This window comes from Lithobates pipiens, unplaced genomic scaffold (assembly GCF_037356315.1).
Source record: "Lithobates pipiens isolate NorthernLeopardFrog02 unplaced genomic scaffold, aLitPip1_a1.2 Scaffold_22, whole genome shotgun sequence".
NCBI lineage: Eukaryota > Metazoa > Chordata > Amphibia > Anura > Ranidae > Lithobates > Lithobates pipiens.
In genome coordinates this window covers 158,093,917-158,113,360 of record NW_027507784.1, presented here as the reverse complement: position 1 = coordinate 158,113,360, position 19,444 = coordinate 158,093,917, and the positions used below count along the sequence as shown (strand labels likewise).

Sequence of the window (19,444 nt, the reverse complement as noted above, 5' to 3'; positions counted from 1 at the left end):
GGACCAGCACAGGGGAAGGGGCCTTGCATTCAAATGAAGACAGTTCAGGTAATGGTTGCAGAGATAGCTCCAGATCGCTGCGATAAATGACTGACAGGCCCCCACTGCGCCCTGTGCTGCAAGCTTTTTAGAGGTAGCTATATCTTTGGGGAAGCTCTCATTTAAAGAGGAAAAAGTATTTGGTTGGTGTCGGGTCTCTGTAATGCACATATAGTCCAGACATTTATCCAGGATATGATCATGAATGAGGCAGGATTTGTTTGTAATAGACTGTGCATTTAAAGTGGTTGTAAACCCTTACAAACCACTTTGACCTACAGGTAAGCCTAAATTAAGGCTTACCTGTAGGTCCAAGAAATATCTCCTAAACCTATACGGTTTGATGGGTTTACTTCCTCTTTAAGAGTTACATTTTGCTACTTGAAGACGCAACAAATCTTTGCACAGGCTGTAGCAAACTAAAGTCCACTCCACATTTCCCATTCAGCTCACCGAGAGGTGTTGCCATGGAGACGTCCAAACTACATATCCGATAGAGAACAGCACTCTGATGATGCGTGTGTGGAGCGACAGTTCGTGTTGCTGACCAGAGAGCCGGGGTGGTATGGCTTGTCTGTGAGCAGTCAAACTTTCTACACGAACTCCTATGTATGTGGCATGGATGGTGGAGAAGTCCTAATTGTTTAACCACTACAGTGCACGGTGGAGTGGAAAAACTGCTGAGATTTATCAACTGGTTGATGGAGTAACTCAACATTGTGGTGGTGCCGACAGCGGCATGGAAGAAGTGCAGGTTGTTTTTAGCTGCGTAGCCAGAATGATAGCTGCAAGGACTTTCAACTCTGCAATAGCGGCGATGGGTGGTTTCAGGCTTCCCAGATGCACTTCACAATGGCATGGACAAGCTGAGTCAAGCCAATTCCAGGGAGTCACTAAGCAGGTGTTTTGCTAGTGGCAACAGGTAGGACGACCATTAGAGCTACCTGATAGCTATCCAGAAAGGTCCACGGTTCAGTGGTGCATATAGTAAGCAGTTATTTAAGAAGATCCTCTGGTTGGTGGCACGGATAGTAAAAGGTTATTTAGAAAGTATTAAAAAGTTTGCTTAATATAAAAGATATATAAACTAGTCGCTATTTTGGCTCAATTGCAGAAGCGACGAACAGACAGTGCCAGGATCCTCTCCGAGACCCGTGATATGTTTTTCACAATAACTTTCTAAGAAAAACTGCTGCAATCTTCTAGAATCTAGCCAATCACTCTGGATCAAAGAGAAAAAAAAAAGTGGTATACTGCTCACAAGTACCTCCGTCCGCTTCTTATGCTCCTATTTGATGTTCTCCCTAAGGGCTCGATGCCGTACAGCTTCTCGGGGAGTACCCACCCGCTTGTGGCTGGGATAACAGAAGCTGGTTCTTCCGGCTTTCGCAGGGTTTCCTTCAGTCAACTTGAGGCGTTCCTCGGCTCCCCTCGTGATAGTTTGGTGAACTTCGGAGGTACATGCCTCCCTACATGCCTCTCTATACTCCTCCTCTTCTCAAAGGGAGATGCGGTCCACTGGAGAAGCAGTGAACAGATAGCGCCAGCGTCCCCTCCCTGTCAATCACCTATTTCTCACTTGTGTTGTAAACTTTACTTGCAGTAATTTTATTCAACCAGGTGTACCGGGGGTGGGGGGGGGGGGGGGGTGGGGGCTGAGATTGTTCTCGGAGTCCTGACGCTGGACACAGAACCCAAAATTTAACCAGAGGCTCCTTTGGGGGTGGTGCTAGATAAACATCGTGTAAGTGCAGAACAATCCAAAATGCTAAATTGTCACAGGAATAGAGGGGAAATCTTCCAATGGGGGCACTTCAAATGACAATTTTCTAAGCAGGGATTTACCTTATTCTGTAGATATTTCCTTTTCCTGCCTGCTATGTCTGTGGGATAGGAAGTGAAAGCAATCATTCCACATAGGAAGCAGCAACCAATGATTGTGGGTTTGTTTTGTGATGTTTTAACCTCCCTGGCGTTAGTCCCAAGTGTGGCTCGGGGTGAATTTTCATTACTGAAATCGGTAACCCTGAGCCACACTAGGGATTGCATTGCAGTATTCTGGGAAAGTTACTTACCTTGTCCCCAGGATCCTGCAATGTCCTCCTGCTGTGTCCACGGGCTGTGTACTCCACCCGATGTACTGTGTTTCGGGCTCCGTTCCCTGCGAGCGTGGAGACACATGGGGACAGAGCCCGACACCAAATTCAAAAAACAAAACACATACAGTACATTGTAATCTGTAAGATTACATTACTGTATCAAATAATTTCACATCCCTTTTATCCCTAGTGATTTGTCCAGTGTCCTGCATGCAGTTTTTTATTATATATACTGTTCATTCTGCTTGGAAATTTGAGAATGTCCAACCAAAAAGCGTCCCTTTATGCCAAAAGTGGTTTTAGGCCAGCTAGAAAACGGAGATAGTAAATTAGATTCACTTGCAGAATTGAGCGAAAGTGATTCATGGGAAAATTCGTCATCAAACACTGAAAGTAACAACAGGGACAATTCTGCAACTGAGACAATTTCTGTGTTTTTGATTTGATTACATTATTGAATACATTTTATTAATATATTATTATTTTTTACAATTATTTATAAAATTATAATTTATGATTTTGTGTTTCAAACTTTATCATACCTGGAATGTCTACTAGACTCTTGTTTGGACAGATTTAAAGCGGAGCTCCACCCTAAAGTGGAGCTTCCACTCATTGGAACCCTCCCCCCCTCCGGCGCCACAATTGGCACCTTTCAGGGGGGAGGGGGGTGCAGGTACCTGTACAGTACAGGTATCTGCACCCACTTCCGGCATAGATATCCGCAGAATCTACGCCCCTTTCCGCAGAATCAACGCCCCTTTCCGCAGGTCCCCCGCTGTCTGCTGGGAAACACACGGATCCCAGAGACAGCGGGGACCATCCTTATTGCACAGCGCGACTTGAGCATGCGCAGTAGGGAACTGGGAAATGAAGCCGCAAGGCTCCACTTCCTGATTCCCATACCCAAGATGGCGGCAGCAGCACCCGAGAGACGATCGAGAGATCGGCTTCGGGTGCCGACATCGCGGGAGCCCTGGGCGGGTAAGTGTCCTTATTTTAAAAGTCAGCAGCTGCAGTATTTGTAGCTGCTGGCTTTTTAAAAAAAAAATATGGCGGAACTCCCGCTTTCAGTGAGTTATTCCTAAGAATTACAGACCTACAATATAAAACGCCAAATTTCCATGCGAAACAATGTACTGCTTTGAGATGCAAAAATCTGGCATAATAATACCGCCAGAGAGGTTAAATTCCCAATGACCACCAATGAGTGTTGTACTGTTTTGGGGGTGCTTTAAAGTGTCTTAGGTATATCCGTCACATCTAGCCATTGCACACAATGCAATTTTAATGCAATGCAATTGAATTCTTTAGTTTCTGCCAATAATAACAGAAGATTTATGCTTGCAAGTTTCTTTATATCCAAAAATGTGTAAAAAAAAAAAAAAAAATCACATTTGGGGGTTCCACTTCCCAAAAAGGGGTCATTTGGCGGTGTTTGAAATATTATACCATTTTTATTTGATATGAAACAGTTTTGTTTTTCAAAATGTTGTGGCTTTTTTCCTTTATATAGTGAGAAATAAAAACGGCACATGTTATGACCATCCAAAATAAATTTGGTGAATTTTTTGCATCACCTGATAGAGAGGTGTCATGGCAAAATGATTTTGTGTAAAAAAGAATTTGGAAAACATCATTAATGAACTCTGCTTTCTTGTATTTTTCTTTAAATAAAGCTTTTCAAATTCATGTTATTTCTTTTTATGTCCATTTTTTGTCGATTGTTCAACAAGTCCTTTTCACTGAGCGTGAGGCAAGGGTATGTTAGCCCTTTTTGGGCTTAGCATATGTTTGTCCCAGGCAGAGTGCAAAGGAGTGCTGTTGTGCATCATATAAAACACAAATAATAAAACAAAATGTTTTTCTGAAAGAAAAAAATATATATTTTTCAAAAATAAATGAACAGGGTTCATCACAACTGTTGATAGGTGGATGCTTGATCACCATGGGGATGTGGGTGTTGGGGACGGGGTAATAATGATTGGGGCTGGCATTCAGGCACAAACTCATGCTGGTAGTGGGGTACACGATATGAGGGAGGTGTTAGATCATGGTGAAAATGGGGGTTAGAAGGTGAAAATTCACCATAGGAGTTTGGGGTGTTAAATGAGGTCTGGGACGGGATAGGTGGTGGCTGGAGTTGAGGAGGGGGCTGATATTGAGAGGGGGTGCTAACGCTGCTGAGTTCCCGAGGGCCATTGGGAGATCATGAGAAGCATTATATGGATCACGTGGTGGTGGCCCACCACTTAATTTGGCATGTCTGTATTGCATAGCAAAAGCATGACACGATGACACGACCGCGCACCTCCACATGTACTTGCCTGCCAGCTGACAACTCCAAAGCCCTGGATTCCTGCAAAAGAACAAACATTTTAAATTTACATGTAGATAGACAGACAGACAATGAGAAAGGGCAGACATACCGGATGGACAGTTACCTCATGTGGAGACTCAGCTATGACACTTGCCACACTGCTGTCATGGGGTGATGCATTGGCAGTGCTCTCCATGGGACTGGTGGGTCTATCCACATGAGCCTCTTTCACAGCCTCCTCCCTTTGCCAAGCAATGTTAGATGTTGTCCTGCAGAGAATACAATTAAAAAAGTTAAACAATATCCCTGGAAAATTGAAACAGCCTGCAAAGCAATGCACATAGAGAAATATATGATGAAAAAATAACACAAAAAAAATAACTTACTGTCTGCTGCTATTTATCATGTTTTGGCGTAAGAAAGCCAAATTGTTGTGGTATATGTGTTTTCTTTTTTTGTAGGGGCTGGTACTCCACTCCGTGATGCCTTCTCCACCTCTTTTGCAAAATTTTGCATAAAGAAACGTGCAAAAGAAGGGTTAATAAACTAATATGCATTCTTCATTTACATTACACAACAAACAGATCATGCATTCAATGAAAATAGACTTACTTGTCTCTTTTCTGGCTCCATTAGTCATCTGTTCCCAGCCCGGGGTTATGGACACACTGATATTCTCCCACGTTTTTACCTTTTTGATATGGTCTCCATGCAGTGGATGAGCCAGATCCCAAAGTTCAGGATGGGCCTTAACTGCACTTAAGAGTTCCCCCTGAGACACAGCACTGGCCATCTTCTTTCTCCTATGTCCTACCTACAATCACACTGTGCAAAGGACATTTGGGTAGTGTTCAGACAGGAATTTCCTGTGTTTTCAGACATTATTGTGGCCTATTAAATTTTTATAGCTTAAAAACGCAGACGCCAAAAAGCGCAGCTTAACGTTCTATACAACGTTAAGCCACGTCTTTGCCTGTCTGCCGTTTTTATAGCTCTAGCGCCGCGCCTCAGAACGTGCTGGTTGTGGGGTTTTTTTTGGCTTAAAAACGCCTATGTCATTTACAGCTCAAAAACGCCTTGGTGGACATGATCCCATAGGCTAACATGGAGAAGCGTTTTTAAGCCTCAAAAGATGCTCCTAAAAGTGTCTGTAAAAACGCCCATGAGCATAAGGGCCTTACTGACAGAATGCCAAAATTTCCAAAGACACCAATTTTTTACTGGCAAAAATCATGACATTTACTGACAGAGCCACGTTTTTTACTGACCCTGCAAAAAAGTACATAAAAGGCCCATTTTCAGTGAAACACAGTGCAAATATCAATATTTAAACTATAAACATGTAGTAAGTGCTATTAGCAATGTGTTAAAGTTAAAACAAAAGTAAAAACGATATTTGTCAATTTACATGAACATTTACTATAACCCAGCCAGCACAGAGTTCCCCCACACATCAGAGTGTGCAAGATGCCCTCTTACAGTGCAAGGCGAACTCTGATGTAAAGGGGAAAGTTGCAGATCATGATCTACAGGGGAACTCTGATGTAAGAGGGGGCTCTGGTGACCAGAGACCACCTTATATCAGAGATCACTGCATTCCCCTTTACATCAGAGTTCCCACATATTAGGGTCTGCAGCATTGCCCTTTACATTAGAGTTCCCCTTTGCATCCAGGTACGCAGATTTCTCCCTTGCACTGTAAGAGGGAATCCTGCAGACTTAGAGACCACCTTCCATAGAGTGATGGTCAGAGACTGCAGACATGATACAGGAGATGGTCAGAGACTGAGGACATGATACAGGAGATGGTCAGAGACTGAGGACATGATACAGGAGATGCTCATAGACTGAGGACATGTTAGAGCAGATGGTCAGAGACTACAGACATCATACAGGAGATGATCAGAGACTGTTGACATAGTACAGGAGACGGTCAGAGACTGAGGACATGATACAGGACATATTGAGATTACAGACATGATACAAGTATTGGTTCAAGGCTGTGGACATGAAACATGAGGTGGTTAAAAGCTGCGGACAGAATATGGATGTGGTTAGCGGCTGTGGACAGGATACAGGAGGTGGTGGTTAAAGGCTGCGGACAGGATACGGGAGGTGGTGGTTAAAGGCTGTGGACAGGATACGGGAGATGGTGGTTAAAGGCTGCAGACAGGATATGGGAGGTGGTGGTTAAAGGCTGTGGACAGGATACGGGAGGTGATGGTTAAAGGCTGCAGACAGGATACAGGAGATGGTGGTTAAAGGATGCAGACAAGATACAGGAGGTGGTGGTTAAAGGCTGCGGACAGGATGCAAGAGGTGGTTAGAGATTGTGGACATTGATCTGTGATACTTTAAACTCTCATCAGGTACTGACCCTCATCTGGTAATTGCTTTCTATGCAGTAAATCCACAGACTTTCCCATCCTCCTCATCCCACACCAATACCTTTCTCTTACCAGACTCATCTCCAGAGAGCCATGGAGTCAGCAGATGTCATTCTACCAGGAATGTGAATTATAAATAGTCCCCACTAGAACACATGACCATAAAGCTGCACTTGCAGCACAGACTCCCAGTATTTCCCACTCAACAGCAGCACTGCAGCCTTCATCTTCGACTCGCTCGGCTCCTGGGCTGGCGCGGTGTGGTTGTGACATCTTTACTCCACGCCGTGCCCACACAGCCTTGTCTGCCAGACCTGCCCCCTGGCACCGAGCAAATTCAAGATTAGTTTGGATTGACTCAGCCATCTCCGGGAACTGCGCATTCTGAGGCGATCACAACAATTTTTACTGGCACTTTTCTCCTGCTACAGGCTTTTACGGGCAGTTGGAAACAGTGGTTAAGAGATACAGAAAATACATTTTGTTTTGCATTTCCATTTTTTTGTAATTTAATTTACTATATTTATTGTTTAATCTTCTCTCTAGCACCTTGCAAGTGAACAGCACAGACATGTATCCAAGCTACATAAGAATCGATTTACCACAAGTGCATTGATGGAGCGATTCTTGCAAGATGTTCATCGCTACCATCCTCAAAACTACCATGATACTAGGTAAGAGATTCTTTTGTCACAACATACCTTCTGCTATCTTAGTAAGGTATTTGTGAGAATGTACAGAACAAGTCCACTCAAAACTGGTGGTTCATTTTTAGAACTAAAGTGGAAGTCTTGTTAAGTTTTTTTTTTTTGTTTGAATAGGGTGGAAAAATGTTTTTTGTCATGCTGCCCTAATAAAAGGACCATACAGGGTTCTGAAATGTTGGCTTTTTGTACTGATCATGCTAGTGAAAAATCAACATCCTTTATAATGAATGGACCTATACCTGGACATACATCTTTTTTCATGAATGATTGTGCCATCGATTTGATTCCTTCAGCACTCCTATAAGTAAAATTGTTATATGTACCATATGGTGTGTAGCTAACGTATATATCTCTTTTAACCTTTGATTAGATTTACCTTCACTTCCTGCCCAGTTGACAATTGTCCAACAATGTCCACCATCTCTAAAAAAGAGATGCCTTTTGCCCAGTAAATAATCCTAGTTTTCAGCTGAGAGTGATGTTTAAAAAAAAAAATATCCACAGGTTTTCCACCAACAATTTTGAAAACAATTCTTTGTTCTTTAACGGATAAAAACTGGGGCTATGTTCGCAAATAACCAGAATTATAGAAAACGATGAAAAATAAAGTTACTTTTAAAAAGTGGTGGTTAAGAAGTACAAAGTACAAAAAATTATGAAAAAAAAGAACACACTGCATTCCTGCATTCATTTGAAAATGTATTTTAAGATATTCTGACAATTAAAGAACTCATATGAGTTTCATAGATTAAATGAATACAAAAAGATGTACAGTAAAATCAATGTAACGTTATACAAGATACTTGGTTCATTATTCATAGCATAATATAAACTATATATATGCACAGAGAGATGAAAGTACAGTCATCAGAGACAATATAAGATATCAGGTTGATTAAAAATGTTTTACTTATGATTAAAAATTGCCATTTGAACCAAAAATGTATGTAATCATGTATTTGGCTTCACAGTTTAGATAGGAAAGCACTCATTGTGGAAGATGGTCACATATTAAAAAACAGCACTTTGCAGAGTGGAGGGATGTGCTTACAAAATGACCAGCATCCCAGTCTCTACCGAATCATGACTAGGGGTAACTTATTTTACTATGGCCATGACTGCTTTACCAGCTAATCTAACAGCGATACCGTAATTACTTACTATTTTACTGTACCTAGAATCAATATTAGCATTTTACAGACAAGTTCAGTTAGGCTTTAAAGTGTATTTCCACTTTTGCATTCAGATTGGGATAACACCTACTTAATTTGTTCTCATTCACATAGAATAACTGAACAAAAAATTACAAATCTCTCCTTATGTTGTACTTGTTCTCTTAGGTTAGGTGTGAACACTGTCTGACCAAAGAAAGGGTTAAAGATCTTGAAGCTGGGATTCTGTGTTCCATGTTAATGAGTGGAAACTCAGAGTGTCCCTCTTTCTAAGTGGGGATAGATTTTCTTTTCATTTTAAATTGTTTGTTTGAGTAGCTTGCAGTTTGCGCAAAGTCTGCTCCAAACAAACATCTAGAAAGATAAGAATTTTTTTTTTCTTTATTACAGGTATGCGGTGTGAATGGTAACACACAAAAAACATGTTGCCACCTACCTGTATTCAAAACCTGAGTGTCAGGGCTGTGCTCAGCCCTTCCTTCTCAAAGCTGGCCACTCAGCTGTTGGCTAATTGCCAGCTCCTATCTCTCCACAGTGCCTCACCTGTTGATGATATCCTGCTAGTCAGTCCTGCCTACTTAAGCCGTCCAGTCCAGATGATCTCTGCCTTCGCCTTGGTCGCATCTCTAATTTCTAGAGATGCTCTCCTGTGTTCCAGTTAAAGACTTGCTTGGCTGACATTCCTTCTGGCTCCAGATCCTGCTTGCTGTTCTACTACACTCATCTCTGGCTCCCTGATGTTTTGGCTTGTCTGACTATCTGTTCCGGTTCCTGAACTCTGGCTATGTTTTGACTATGTTTACTCTGTTTACCTTTTTTTATTATTATTAAATAAGTGTGATTTAACTGTACTTCTGTCTCAGTCTGATTCATGGTTTCTGACAGTAGGTTAAGGCCATGAATTCAGAAGATGCAGTGAATCCACTTTTTGGTAATATTTTTTGGATGAGTTTGCAATGGCATTACAAATGCTCCTGAGTCACACGGCTCACCTGGAATCTCCCACTGTGGCTGCTCCGGTACAACCTGTGTTGCAGGCCGTCCCTGCTGCTGCTCCAGTCTCTGTGCAGGCATTCGCCTTGAGTATTACCTCTATAAGAGGCATGTCTAATTTCGCTCCACTTCCCCAGTGATTTGGGGGTTATCCAGTCCAATACAGAGGGATTACTAACCAGGCTGAGATACTTTGAGATGCTGCCCCAGGTGTTTCCCATTTACAGAAGCAAAGTAGGTTTTGTGATATCTTTGCTTTCTGAGAGATCCTTGGCCTGGGCAAACCCTCTATGGGAGACGCAAAAACCTGTTGTCTTGAGTTACCCTAGTTTGTGACAGTATGAGAACTGTTGCCGATTACGCCATTAAATTCTGGCAGCAGAGGTTGCTTGGAACAATGAGACCCTCGTGGCTGCTTTTTCTCATGGTCTCTCGGATACCATCAAGGATGAGATAGCAGCCCAAGATATACCCACTGAGCTGGAGAGGTTGATCACGTTTGCCATCCTCATTGAATCCAGACTCAGAGAATGACTCCCTGTGAAGGAGCCCTTGCGGAAGCCTCCTGTACATTTCTCTATGCACTTTGCAGTCCCACCCTTGCCTCCCTCACCTCCCATGACTTCTGGTACCGAGTCAGTCTATGAAGATGAACCCATGCACTTGGGCTTCATGTGTCTCTCTGTGGATGAGAGATACCTTAGGAGGAGGGAGAGATTGTGCCTTTATTGTGGCCAGGCAGATAACTTTTTGTAGTATTGTCCTACCCATCCAGGGAATGCCCGAAACTTGAGGTCCTGTCATGGACAGACCTTAGGTAGCATTGTTTCGTTCCCGGTTATCCAGAAGGATAAGCCCCTGGTTTTGGTTACCCTTTTTTGGGCTGAGTCGTCCATCAAGATACAGGCCCCAAGTGACTCTGAGGCCACAGGCCTGTTCATTGATGCTGCCTTTGTATCAAAGCACTTGATTCCGCTGCAGCTGCATGACACTACAATTGCCATTGAGGCTCTTGAGGGAAGACCTCTACAGCCTGCCCATGTGACCCATGAGAGTGTTCCATTGTTAATATGGCTGTAGGGGCTCTTCACCATGAGATAATCCAATTCCAAGTTATTTCCTCACCTAAGTTTCCACTAGTTATTGGTTATCCTTGGTTACAGAGGCACGACCCCTGTTTTGATTCCGTGCTGAGGTTCTCTCCTGGTCGCCACAATGCAGTAAGATAGGCTTCCAGAATGTAGCCAAGGTCCTGTGTACCTCTTCACTTACCTCCCTGCTGGAGGAGTACCGCGATTTTAGCAATGTCTTTGATAAAGGTCAAGCCGGTAAATTTCCTCCACTCCAGTCGCATGATTGTGCAATTGACCTCCAACCTGGTGCCATACCCCCTCGCCGCCGGGTTTACCCTTTTGTCAGTCTTGGAGGATAAGGCCATGGAGCAGTATGTTGCAGATGCACTTTCTCGAGGTTTCATCCACAAATCCTCGTCTCCTGCTGGTCCTGGTTTCTTCTTTGTGAAGAAGAAGAGTGGTGAACTGAGACCTTGTATTGATTATAGGGGTCTCAATCATTTCACGATTAAGAATGCCTATCTGATTCCATTGATTACAGAGTTATTTGACCGAATCAAGGGAGCAACGGTTTTCATAAAGCTTGATTTGAGAGAGGCATACAATCTCGTAAGGATTAAGGAGGGCGACGAGTGGATAACTACGTTTAATACCAGAAAAGGCCATTATGAGTACCTCGTAATGCCTTTTGGCCTTTGTAACGCCCCAGCAGTTTTTCTTAGAAACTTATTAACGATGTCCTCCGAGATTTGTTGCAGTTATATGTGGTGGTTTATCGCAACAATATCCTCATATTTTTCAAGTCCCTGGAGAGCCATCACACAGATTTCTGTTGTGTGCTTCAGAAACTAAGAGAGAACAATCTCTGTTGTAAATCGGAGAAGTGCGACAGGTAAAATTCCTGGGTTATGTAATTTCCACTGCTGGCTTTTTGATGGACCCTTTGTTTCTGCTCCTGTGTTGGCACACCCTGATCCTACGTTACCTTTTATCCTTGAGTTTGATGCTTCCGATACTGGAGTTGGCGCCCTTCTGTCTCTACGTCCTACCTCTGAGAGCGCTATGCATCCCTGTGGCTACTTTCCCATAAATTGTCACCTGCGGAGTGCAATTATAAGATTGGTGACAGAGAGCTATTAGCGATCATTTTAGCCCTGAAAGATTGGAGACATCTCCTCAAAGGTACCACTGTGCAGGTTCTCATTCTTACTGACCATAAGAATCTCACATTCTTGTCTGAGGCTAAACGCCTCTCTCCCAGAAGGGCTCTTTTCTTGTCAAGTTTCAAGTACATTGTCTCATTCTTACCTGGTACTAAGAATGTAAGGGCTTATGCTTTGTCACGGCAATTTTCCTCCACTTCCAAGATGGAGTTGGTTCTGGTTCTTGTAATTCTGCCTGATCTTATTCTGGCTACGGTTCTCACCAGTCTCACTTCTCCTTTGGGTGACAAAATTCTTGCTGCTCAGGTCCATGCGCTCCCTGAGAAACCTGGTGACAGCTGCTTTGTCCCAGAGAATCTCCATACTGCCGTGCTCCAGACTTACCATTCTCCCAAGGCTACTGACCACCCTGAAAAGAATCAACTCTTTTGGGCCATTTTCCAACAATTCTGGTGGCCTAGTCTACGTGCTGATGTAACCTCCTTCGTAGCTGCCTGTTCCATGTGTGCTCAGAGTAAGGCCTTGGACCCACCTGTCTATGGATTTCATTCTGGAGTTACCCAACTCCCAGGGCAAGACAGTTATCCTTATGATGATTGAGCGGTTCTCGAAAATGTCCTATTGTATTCCACTTAAGAAGTTCTAAGGAACTGGCTTCCATTTTTGCTCGGGAGATCTTTCGCTTACATGGGCTAACCAAGGTTATTATTATTATTATTGTCTCAGACAGGGCTAGTCAGTCTGTGTCCCGGTTCTGGCAAGCCTTTTGTGCACAGTTAGGAATTCAGCATTCTTTCTCCTCTGTGTATCACCCGCAGTCTAATGGGGCTGCAGAATGAGCCAATCAGTCCTTGGTGCTATATTTCTGACCATCATAACAACTAGTCAGACTTCTTACCGTGGGCGGAGTTTGCTCACAATAGTTCCTTGAATTCTGCTTCCTGATTGTCCCCGTTTATGGCGAACTATGGTTTCTAACCTTCCATGTTGCCTGACTCATTTGTTCTGCAGAGTATTTCTGCATTAGAGGAGCATCTCCGTGGTCTTCGTTCCACTTGGGCACAAGTCCAGGAGGCTTTGCGACATGCCAATGATAGGTACAGACTGCATGCTGACTGCAGACGCCTGCCTGCACCTTTCTACCAGGTTGGGGATAGGGTTTGGCTTTCAACTTGCAACCTCTGACTTTGTGTTCCCTCTCTGAAGTTCACACCTCAGTTTATTGGGCCTTTCCGTATTCTTTGCAGGATTAATCCAGTGTCTTACACGTTAGACCTTCCTTTTAATATGCATATTTCAAATTTCATGTCTCCGTATTAAAACCTTTGGTCTGCAACCGCTTTACCACCTCCGTGCCTTGCCCTCAACTTGTACAGGTTGAGAACCATGAGGAATATGAAGTACAGTCCATTGTTGACTCCCGTAGGTTCCGTGGGGGCATAAAGTATCTGAAGCATTGGAAGGGGTGCTATCCGGAGGCACGCTCTTGAGTCTCATCCTCGGACGTACATGCCCCTGTCCTCCTCTGTGATTTCCATAGACATTTTCCCCTCAAGCCTGGTGGTCCTACAAGGGGGAAGGGTCATTGAGGAGGGGGTACTGTCAGGGCTGGGACCATTGCTTATTTTGGCTCTGAAGAAAGGGGTTCACCCCCGAAACGCATTAGCCATTTTCATTGAGGTATTTGTCAATTCATCTGACATCTGATCTGGATGTGTTGATGTTCGGTGCGATGGATCCAATTGTATTAATTTTGCCTTTGATCAATACTAATTTGTGAGTAGCCATTTTGCTATTTGTTCTGCTTTTAATAAAGCTCTTTTTATGGTAATGCACTAGGTCAGTGCGCCTTCCTTTTTTGTTTTGTTTTTAACCCTGCTTCCCTGTTCATAGCTGACTTGTTTTATTTCATAGTATTTACTTGTGCAGATTATCTAGTGTTTGCCTGTGTGAGTCTTATCAACTTCAGCTGATAAGACTGCAGTAATGCTGTCCGATGGCCAGGTTTACACTGCATGTGATGTCACATTGTCACATGGGGTGTAGGAGGAAGCCCTGATTGATTATGAAGTCTCCTGGGATTTCAGTGGTGTGCCATAGGAAGTCCTTAATCATGAAAGATCTGGGCATGCTCAGTGACGCCATTCTAAAGAACAAAAAGGATTACAACAATAGTAAGCAAGTAAGGAGATATCTACAAGCAGTGTTCATTAGGGTTTTTTAGCCTGATTTACATGGGACAAAGTTGTGGGGGAGAGTTTACAACCACTTTAACTGTACTTCTGTCTCAGTCTGATTCATGGTTTCTGACACTGAGATGATGAGGGTGGCCTCTTGCACAGTTCACATCTGAGCACCCCTGGATGTTGATACAGGGTCTGCAAGGGTGGCACAGGTGCCAAGATGTAGATACTGGGGAGCACCGGTATCTGATGAGCAGAGGTATAGCTGGTGATACAATGTAAAGATGCCAAATCCAGTTCATGGTGGAGTCAGGTCACACATCTGGTCAAGTGACAGCCAGATGGAAAGACACCAAAGCATAAGCAGAGTCAGGAATAGGCAGGATTCTGCAACAATGGGGCTGTGAGGTACAAATTCACTAGGCAGAAGCGTGGTCAATAGTCCAGGCCGACATCTGTTGTGGAGGCAGACAGCTAACATGAACAGACAAGGTTAATTCAAGAGCAGAGACAGAGAGGAAGTTGGGTCATTAACAGGATCAAGGATGTCTATCGGGAACTGGATCATAAGGCTGAAGATCATACAGCAAAGAACTAGTGCAGAGCTCAGGTTTAATTAGGCTGCTTGGTGCCAGTGGACATGAATGCACGTACGAGTGCACACATGCACATACTTGCACATTTCCCCCCTCACTTTTGTTTGTTTGCAACAAGCAGTATATGTTAGTTGTGGTCTTGTGCACTTCTCTATGTATACTACAAATCCCATATCCAATGTTTCCTAGTCAAAAGAGGGTTGCTACAGTCCTACATACAGTGGAACCATGAACAACAAATGTAGCTACCCTCTAAAAGGAAGTTTGATTACTACAGCAACAAAACAAAAAAAGAATTTGTAGATTTGGAGGAGACTGAAAGCAATAGAAGGTACTTATTTGACTTAAGAATACATACAGTACTTGAATAGAATTTGTTCTTTTTAAATGAGTTGCGTTTCAGTTTAATCAGAAATCGGAGTGTGTGGGGTTACTCTTTGTTCTTCTGCACAGTGGATTTGGACACAATGTTCTGGATAGAAAAAATGTCAGCACATCTCTGCGCTACATGCACATTTCCCCATGTTTTGTCTCTTTAAAATATATCCTGCAAGTACAGAAAAATACCAGTTGATCCTGCCAGAAATCCAGTGAGTTCCTAATTTACTCTACACATCAATGTTTCTCAAACTTTTTTTTTTAATCAAGGCACCCTTTAAAATTATGCATATTCTCAAGGCACTCCATTCTAAAATGTTTAAAATAAACTAATAGTTTTACATATTGCAGCAGCATCCATACACGTGGGTTGATCTATTTTTACAATGCAAAAACATCTTTGCACATTGACTTTGACTAGTATTCCAGTATTCTCTTTTCTCTCCCTCACTCTGTTAATGTGATTCCTTGGCTGAGGGAAGAGGAGCCTGGGAGGGGCACACAAAGATGCTGTGCAGGCTCTCTATACCCTACTTATCAGTTGATGAAGTCTCTGGTTGTTAGAATGCCAACAGAAAGGTTGTAATTCTGTGCAATGAAAACCTGTGGCCTTGTGTAATAAAAAGGGAAGGCTTGAATGATCTGCTAGTTCGTACATCATTTTTGGACAGTTTGGGGCAATTTTTAGACATTTTGTCAAGGCATCTGACGACACCCTGGTTGAAAAAGGCTGGACTACAGAACGTAGCCCTCCTAAATTATAAAGAAGAAAAGAGGGTGGGTGTTCTTTAGTCATACTAAGGAGTGGGCAGTCTAGGATGACAATGCTGCTGATTCATAGATGCAGTACAGTGAGTACATGTTGTCACTCAAGGACTGTGATATTGTGTTATTGGAAGGATCACTAAGTGAAAATAAAGAAAAAAAAATTTAAAACTCTTCTAAGGACTGCAATATATATGTTTTTGCTCCTGAGTTTAGATACTCTTTAATAAACAATTGATTCACATTTGCCTTTTTCAGACCAACATATGATGATATCCCAGAAGTTAATGTGCTTACTTCCTCATGTGAAGACAGTACATGTACTCTCTCGCAGGAAAATCAGAGTGCTGTTTCCAGCAGTGGAAGATTAACTGGTTTGGACAAGCATTGTATCTCTGACTCATATAGATCACGGTTCAATTGCAATGAAAAAACATTCACAGAATCACACAACACAAACCACAAAGAGGGGCAGTGTTCCAAAACTGGGGAAACCCAGCAAAACATTTTCAGAAATTCTCCGACTACTTGCCAAAAAGCCTTACATAAAACAGTAAATACCATACCTCACACCTTTCACTATAGCACTTTACCTTTATATTCTACTAGCCAGTTGACTGCAAATAACAGCACTTTTGAAACTCCGCATGCTGTGCTTTGTTCAGGGTCCAATAATAACAGAGAGACAAATTACGAGAAATGCAAAAAGTGCCTAGCTACAGCTACATCAAAAAACCCTACAAATGACTTACAAAAAAGCCAGTTACATTTTCAAGGCAGCTATCATCATCTGACCTCAAGCACTTTGTTTAAGAATGACAGAATATTCATATCTCAGGAAAAGAAGGAATGCTTTCTCAGGGATAATGAGCTATGTAACGAAGCAAAAAAAAATACAAATGATGGAAAATGTAAAGGATTCTCCGACTTCAAGAACAAAGGTATTCACTTGAGCAAAGGTGATGGAACCTTAGTAGATAAAACCATTGAGGCAGTAATCAAAAAATACTGCCATGAATCTTCATCAGACAAGACAACAGAAAAAGATGAAGAAAGTGTATTGTCCTTAAATGTCCCATCTATTACTGAAGATTCTACTCTAAGTTTTGATTGTATTGCACCTTCAGAGTTAAAAGAAGATCACTTAAAAGTTGCAATGACAAATTTAGACTTGCACAAACAGTCTGATGTAAACATTGATGAAGAGTACAAATCAAAACTTAAATGTATCCTGCGTGAAAGTCCAACAATAGAAGTACAGGCTATAAAACACGAACAGGATGAGGAAGTTCTTCCAGCTCTGCCTCATATTCCTCTATCATTTGTTGGTAAAACTTGGTCCCAAGTAATGTATGAAGATGATTTAAAAATTGAAGCCCTGGTAAAAGAGTTTAGGAAGGGAAAGTTCCATTGTTACTTTGAAGATGATTGTTCCGTGAATGTGGGCTCTAAGAGAAAACATACGAGCAGACAAATAGAAAAAAAAGTAGATACAAAGACAGAGGACTTAGATGAGTCCCAAAAAATAAATTTGCTGCCATTATTTGAAGATTATTGTGAAGACCATCACCCTGATACAACTAGTATTAAATCAGAAAGACTTTTAAAAAAATCGAAGCTTCCTAAACCATGCAAACGAGTGTGGAGGCAAGCTTCAAGATGCCAAGTTGTAAAAGTCAGCCATGGTACTCAGACGAGTTTGGTCAACTATCCGGTGGTAAAAAAGAAAGTCCTGAAAAGTGATTCACAAGGCGTTTTTGATGACCTGGAGGACGAAAAGACTCCAGACATGAAAACTAGAATGTGTGCTTTAAAACTTCCAGAATCATACACCAAAATTTTAACTCCGTTACAACCCAAGACAATGGTATATGTTCTTTCTCACCCAGACATAAAACCAAGTACCTGTAGGAGAAGTCGCAATCGGTGCTCCACCGACAGTAGAGACTCTGTATTTTATAAATATAAGCAGTCACCTCTGAAGTATTATGACCCTTCGACTAATCGTATTCTCAAAACCCCTCCCAGGAACTCAGTACGAGGAATGAGTAGCAAGGCGCTCTGTGTTCGAAAGCTGTTCAGAAGTCTTAGTAGTGAAGGAAATGTTGATAAAGTAGATCCTGAACAAAAGGAATCGAGCACCTCTAAGAAGTCTCTGAGCAGTTCTTCTGCTGCTTCTTTACACTTTGGATCTATTAAGGGAAAGGATTTAGGCTCCAGCATAAAGGGAAGTGGATCTTCTGTGAACTCAGAATACATAGGCACTGGCTTTGTAAAATCAGGGCATTCTGAAAAACCATATGCACACATTACCATTTCTCAATGCAAAGCAGCTAAAACCAAGGCCAAGGAAGATACCAAATGCAGTATGTTGCTCTCAAAATCAAAAAGTAAACCTTTGAAACAGCAGAAGTTGATCAAAAGAGACCCTCATAACTCTTCAGTTAGGCTTAGGAAGTCACAAATGGAATCTAGAGATGCTGTACGTTCTAGACATAATCCCCACAGGATGGTGAAACATTTGGGAAAACAAACACAAGGAGTATCCAAATGTAGGAAACGGGCAAGCAAAAAAACGTCTTCAGTTCTTCCAAAATCAAACAAACCTTTTGCTCGGGTTCCTCAGCCAAATAAAGAAAAAGTGAAAAACCAGAGGAATGAAATTACAGTTCAGGATCATAAGAAAAGACTGGTAAAGTCACAGTTTGTTTCACTCAATCACCAAAAAAGAAAACAAAGTATGACAAAAAACTGTTTGCAAAATAAGTATCAAGAGAAAAATATTACTAGATCGCGGAGCAAAACCTCTGAGCTTATAGTGCAGAACAAAATGCATTATCTAAGGAGTAGACATGAAGTAGCAAATAAAGCTTATAATACAAGAACTTTTACTAACACACTGACCAGAAAAAAAGTCAGGTGAACTTGTATTAAAATGTCATTGTTTATGGACTAATAAGACACTAAAACACTGTGTGCTGGAAAACGGGTATTAAGGTACATTTTTGATACTTTTTTATAGTTTAGAATATTTGCTGAGATAATTTTCTAAATATTTTACACTTTCATAATCTATTAATAATGTTTATTGTAAAATATATTTCTTTATATAAAAAATATGTAAAATGAACTGACCATAAGCATAGTTGTCTTGTTGTATATTAATGTATTCCGATTAGAACAGGGCTCCATATTCATCTTACTGATTTCTATAAATTTTATTCAAAGGGGTATATTAAAGCTTTATTTTAGATGCCAGTAATTTAGAAAACATCGAAGAAGGATCAGAGTTTTTTATGCCAACCTTTAAAGGGTAAGGAAACTTTCCCACAAAGTTTTCTTACCCTTTTGCCCCCACTCCCTAAGTAGGTCAAGCTCACTCTCCCCCACCCCAAATTGCTGTACTTAACTAGATCTTCTTTACACCCATCCTTCAGCTTCTTGATCTGACATCTGCATCAGCACAATTCTGCCCATGGACTTCTATGCAAATGTAGAGGGACAGGAGCCGATAAGTTGGGGCTAGACCTCTTGTGCTTAGTAGGGGGTGTGTGAAAAAGAATAAGGAA

At 41.9% G+C, this 19,444-nt stretch overlaps 1 protein-coding gene across 2 annotated transcripts in view; it reads left to right on the top strand.

Annotated features, from left to right (window-relative positions):
- ZDBF2 (zinc finger DBF-type containing 2) overlaps positions 1 to 19,005 on the top strand; it is an 82,815-nt gene extending 63,810 nt beyond the window's left edge. For both annotated transcript variants that reach the window (XM_077448515.1, XM_077448516.1), the window contains 2 exons: positions 7,392 to 7,519; positions 16,134 to 19,005. In XM_077448515.1, the coding sequence (XP_077304641.1) occupies positions 7,392 to 7,519; positions 16,134 to 18,798 (2,793 nt within the window). In that variant the 3' untranslated portion in view covers positions 18,799 to 19,005. The remainder of the gene's footprint in view (positions 1 to 7,391; positions 7,520 to 16,133) is intronic.
- The last annotated feature ends 439 nt before the right edge of the window (positions 19,006 to 19,444 follow it).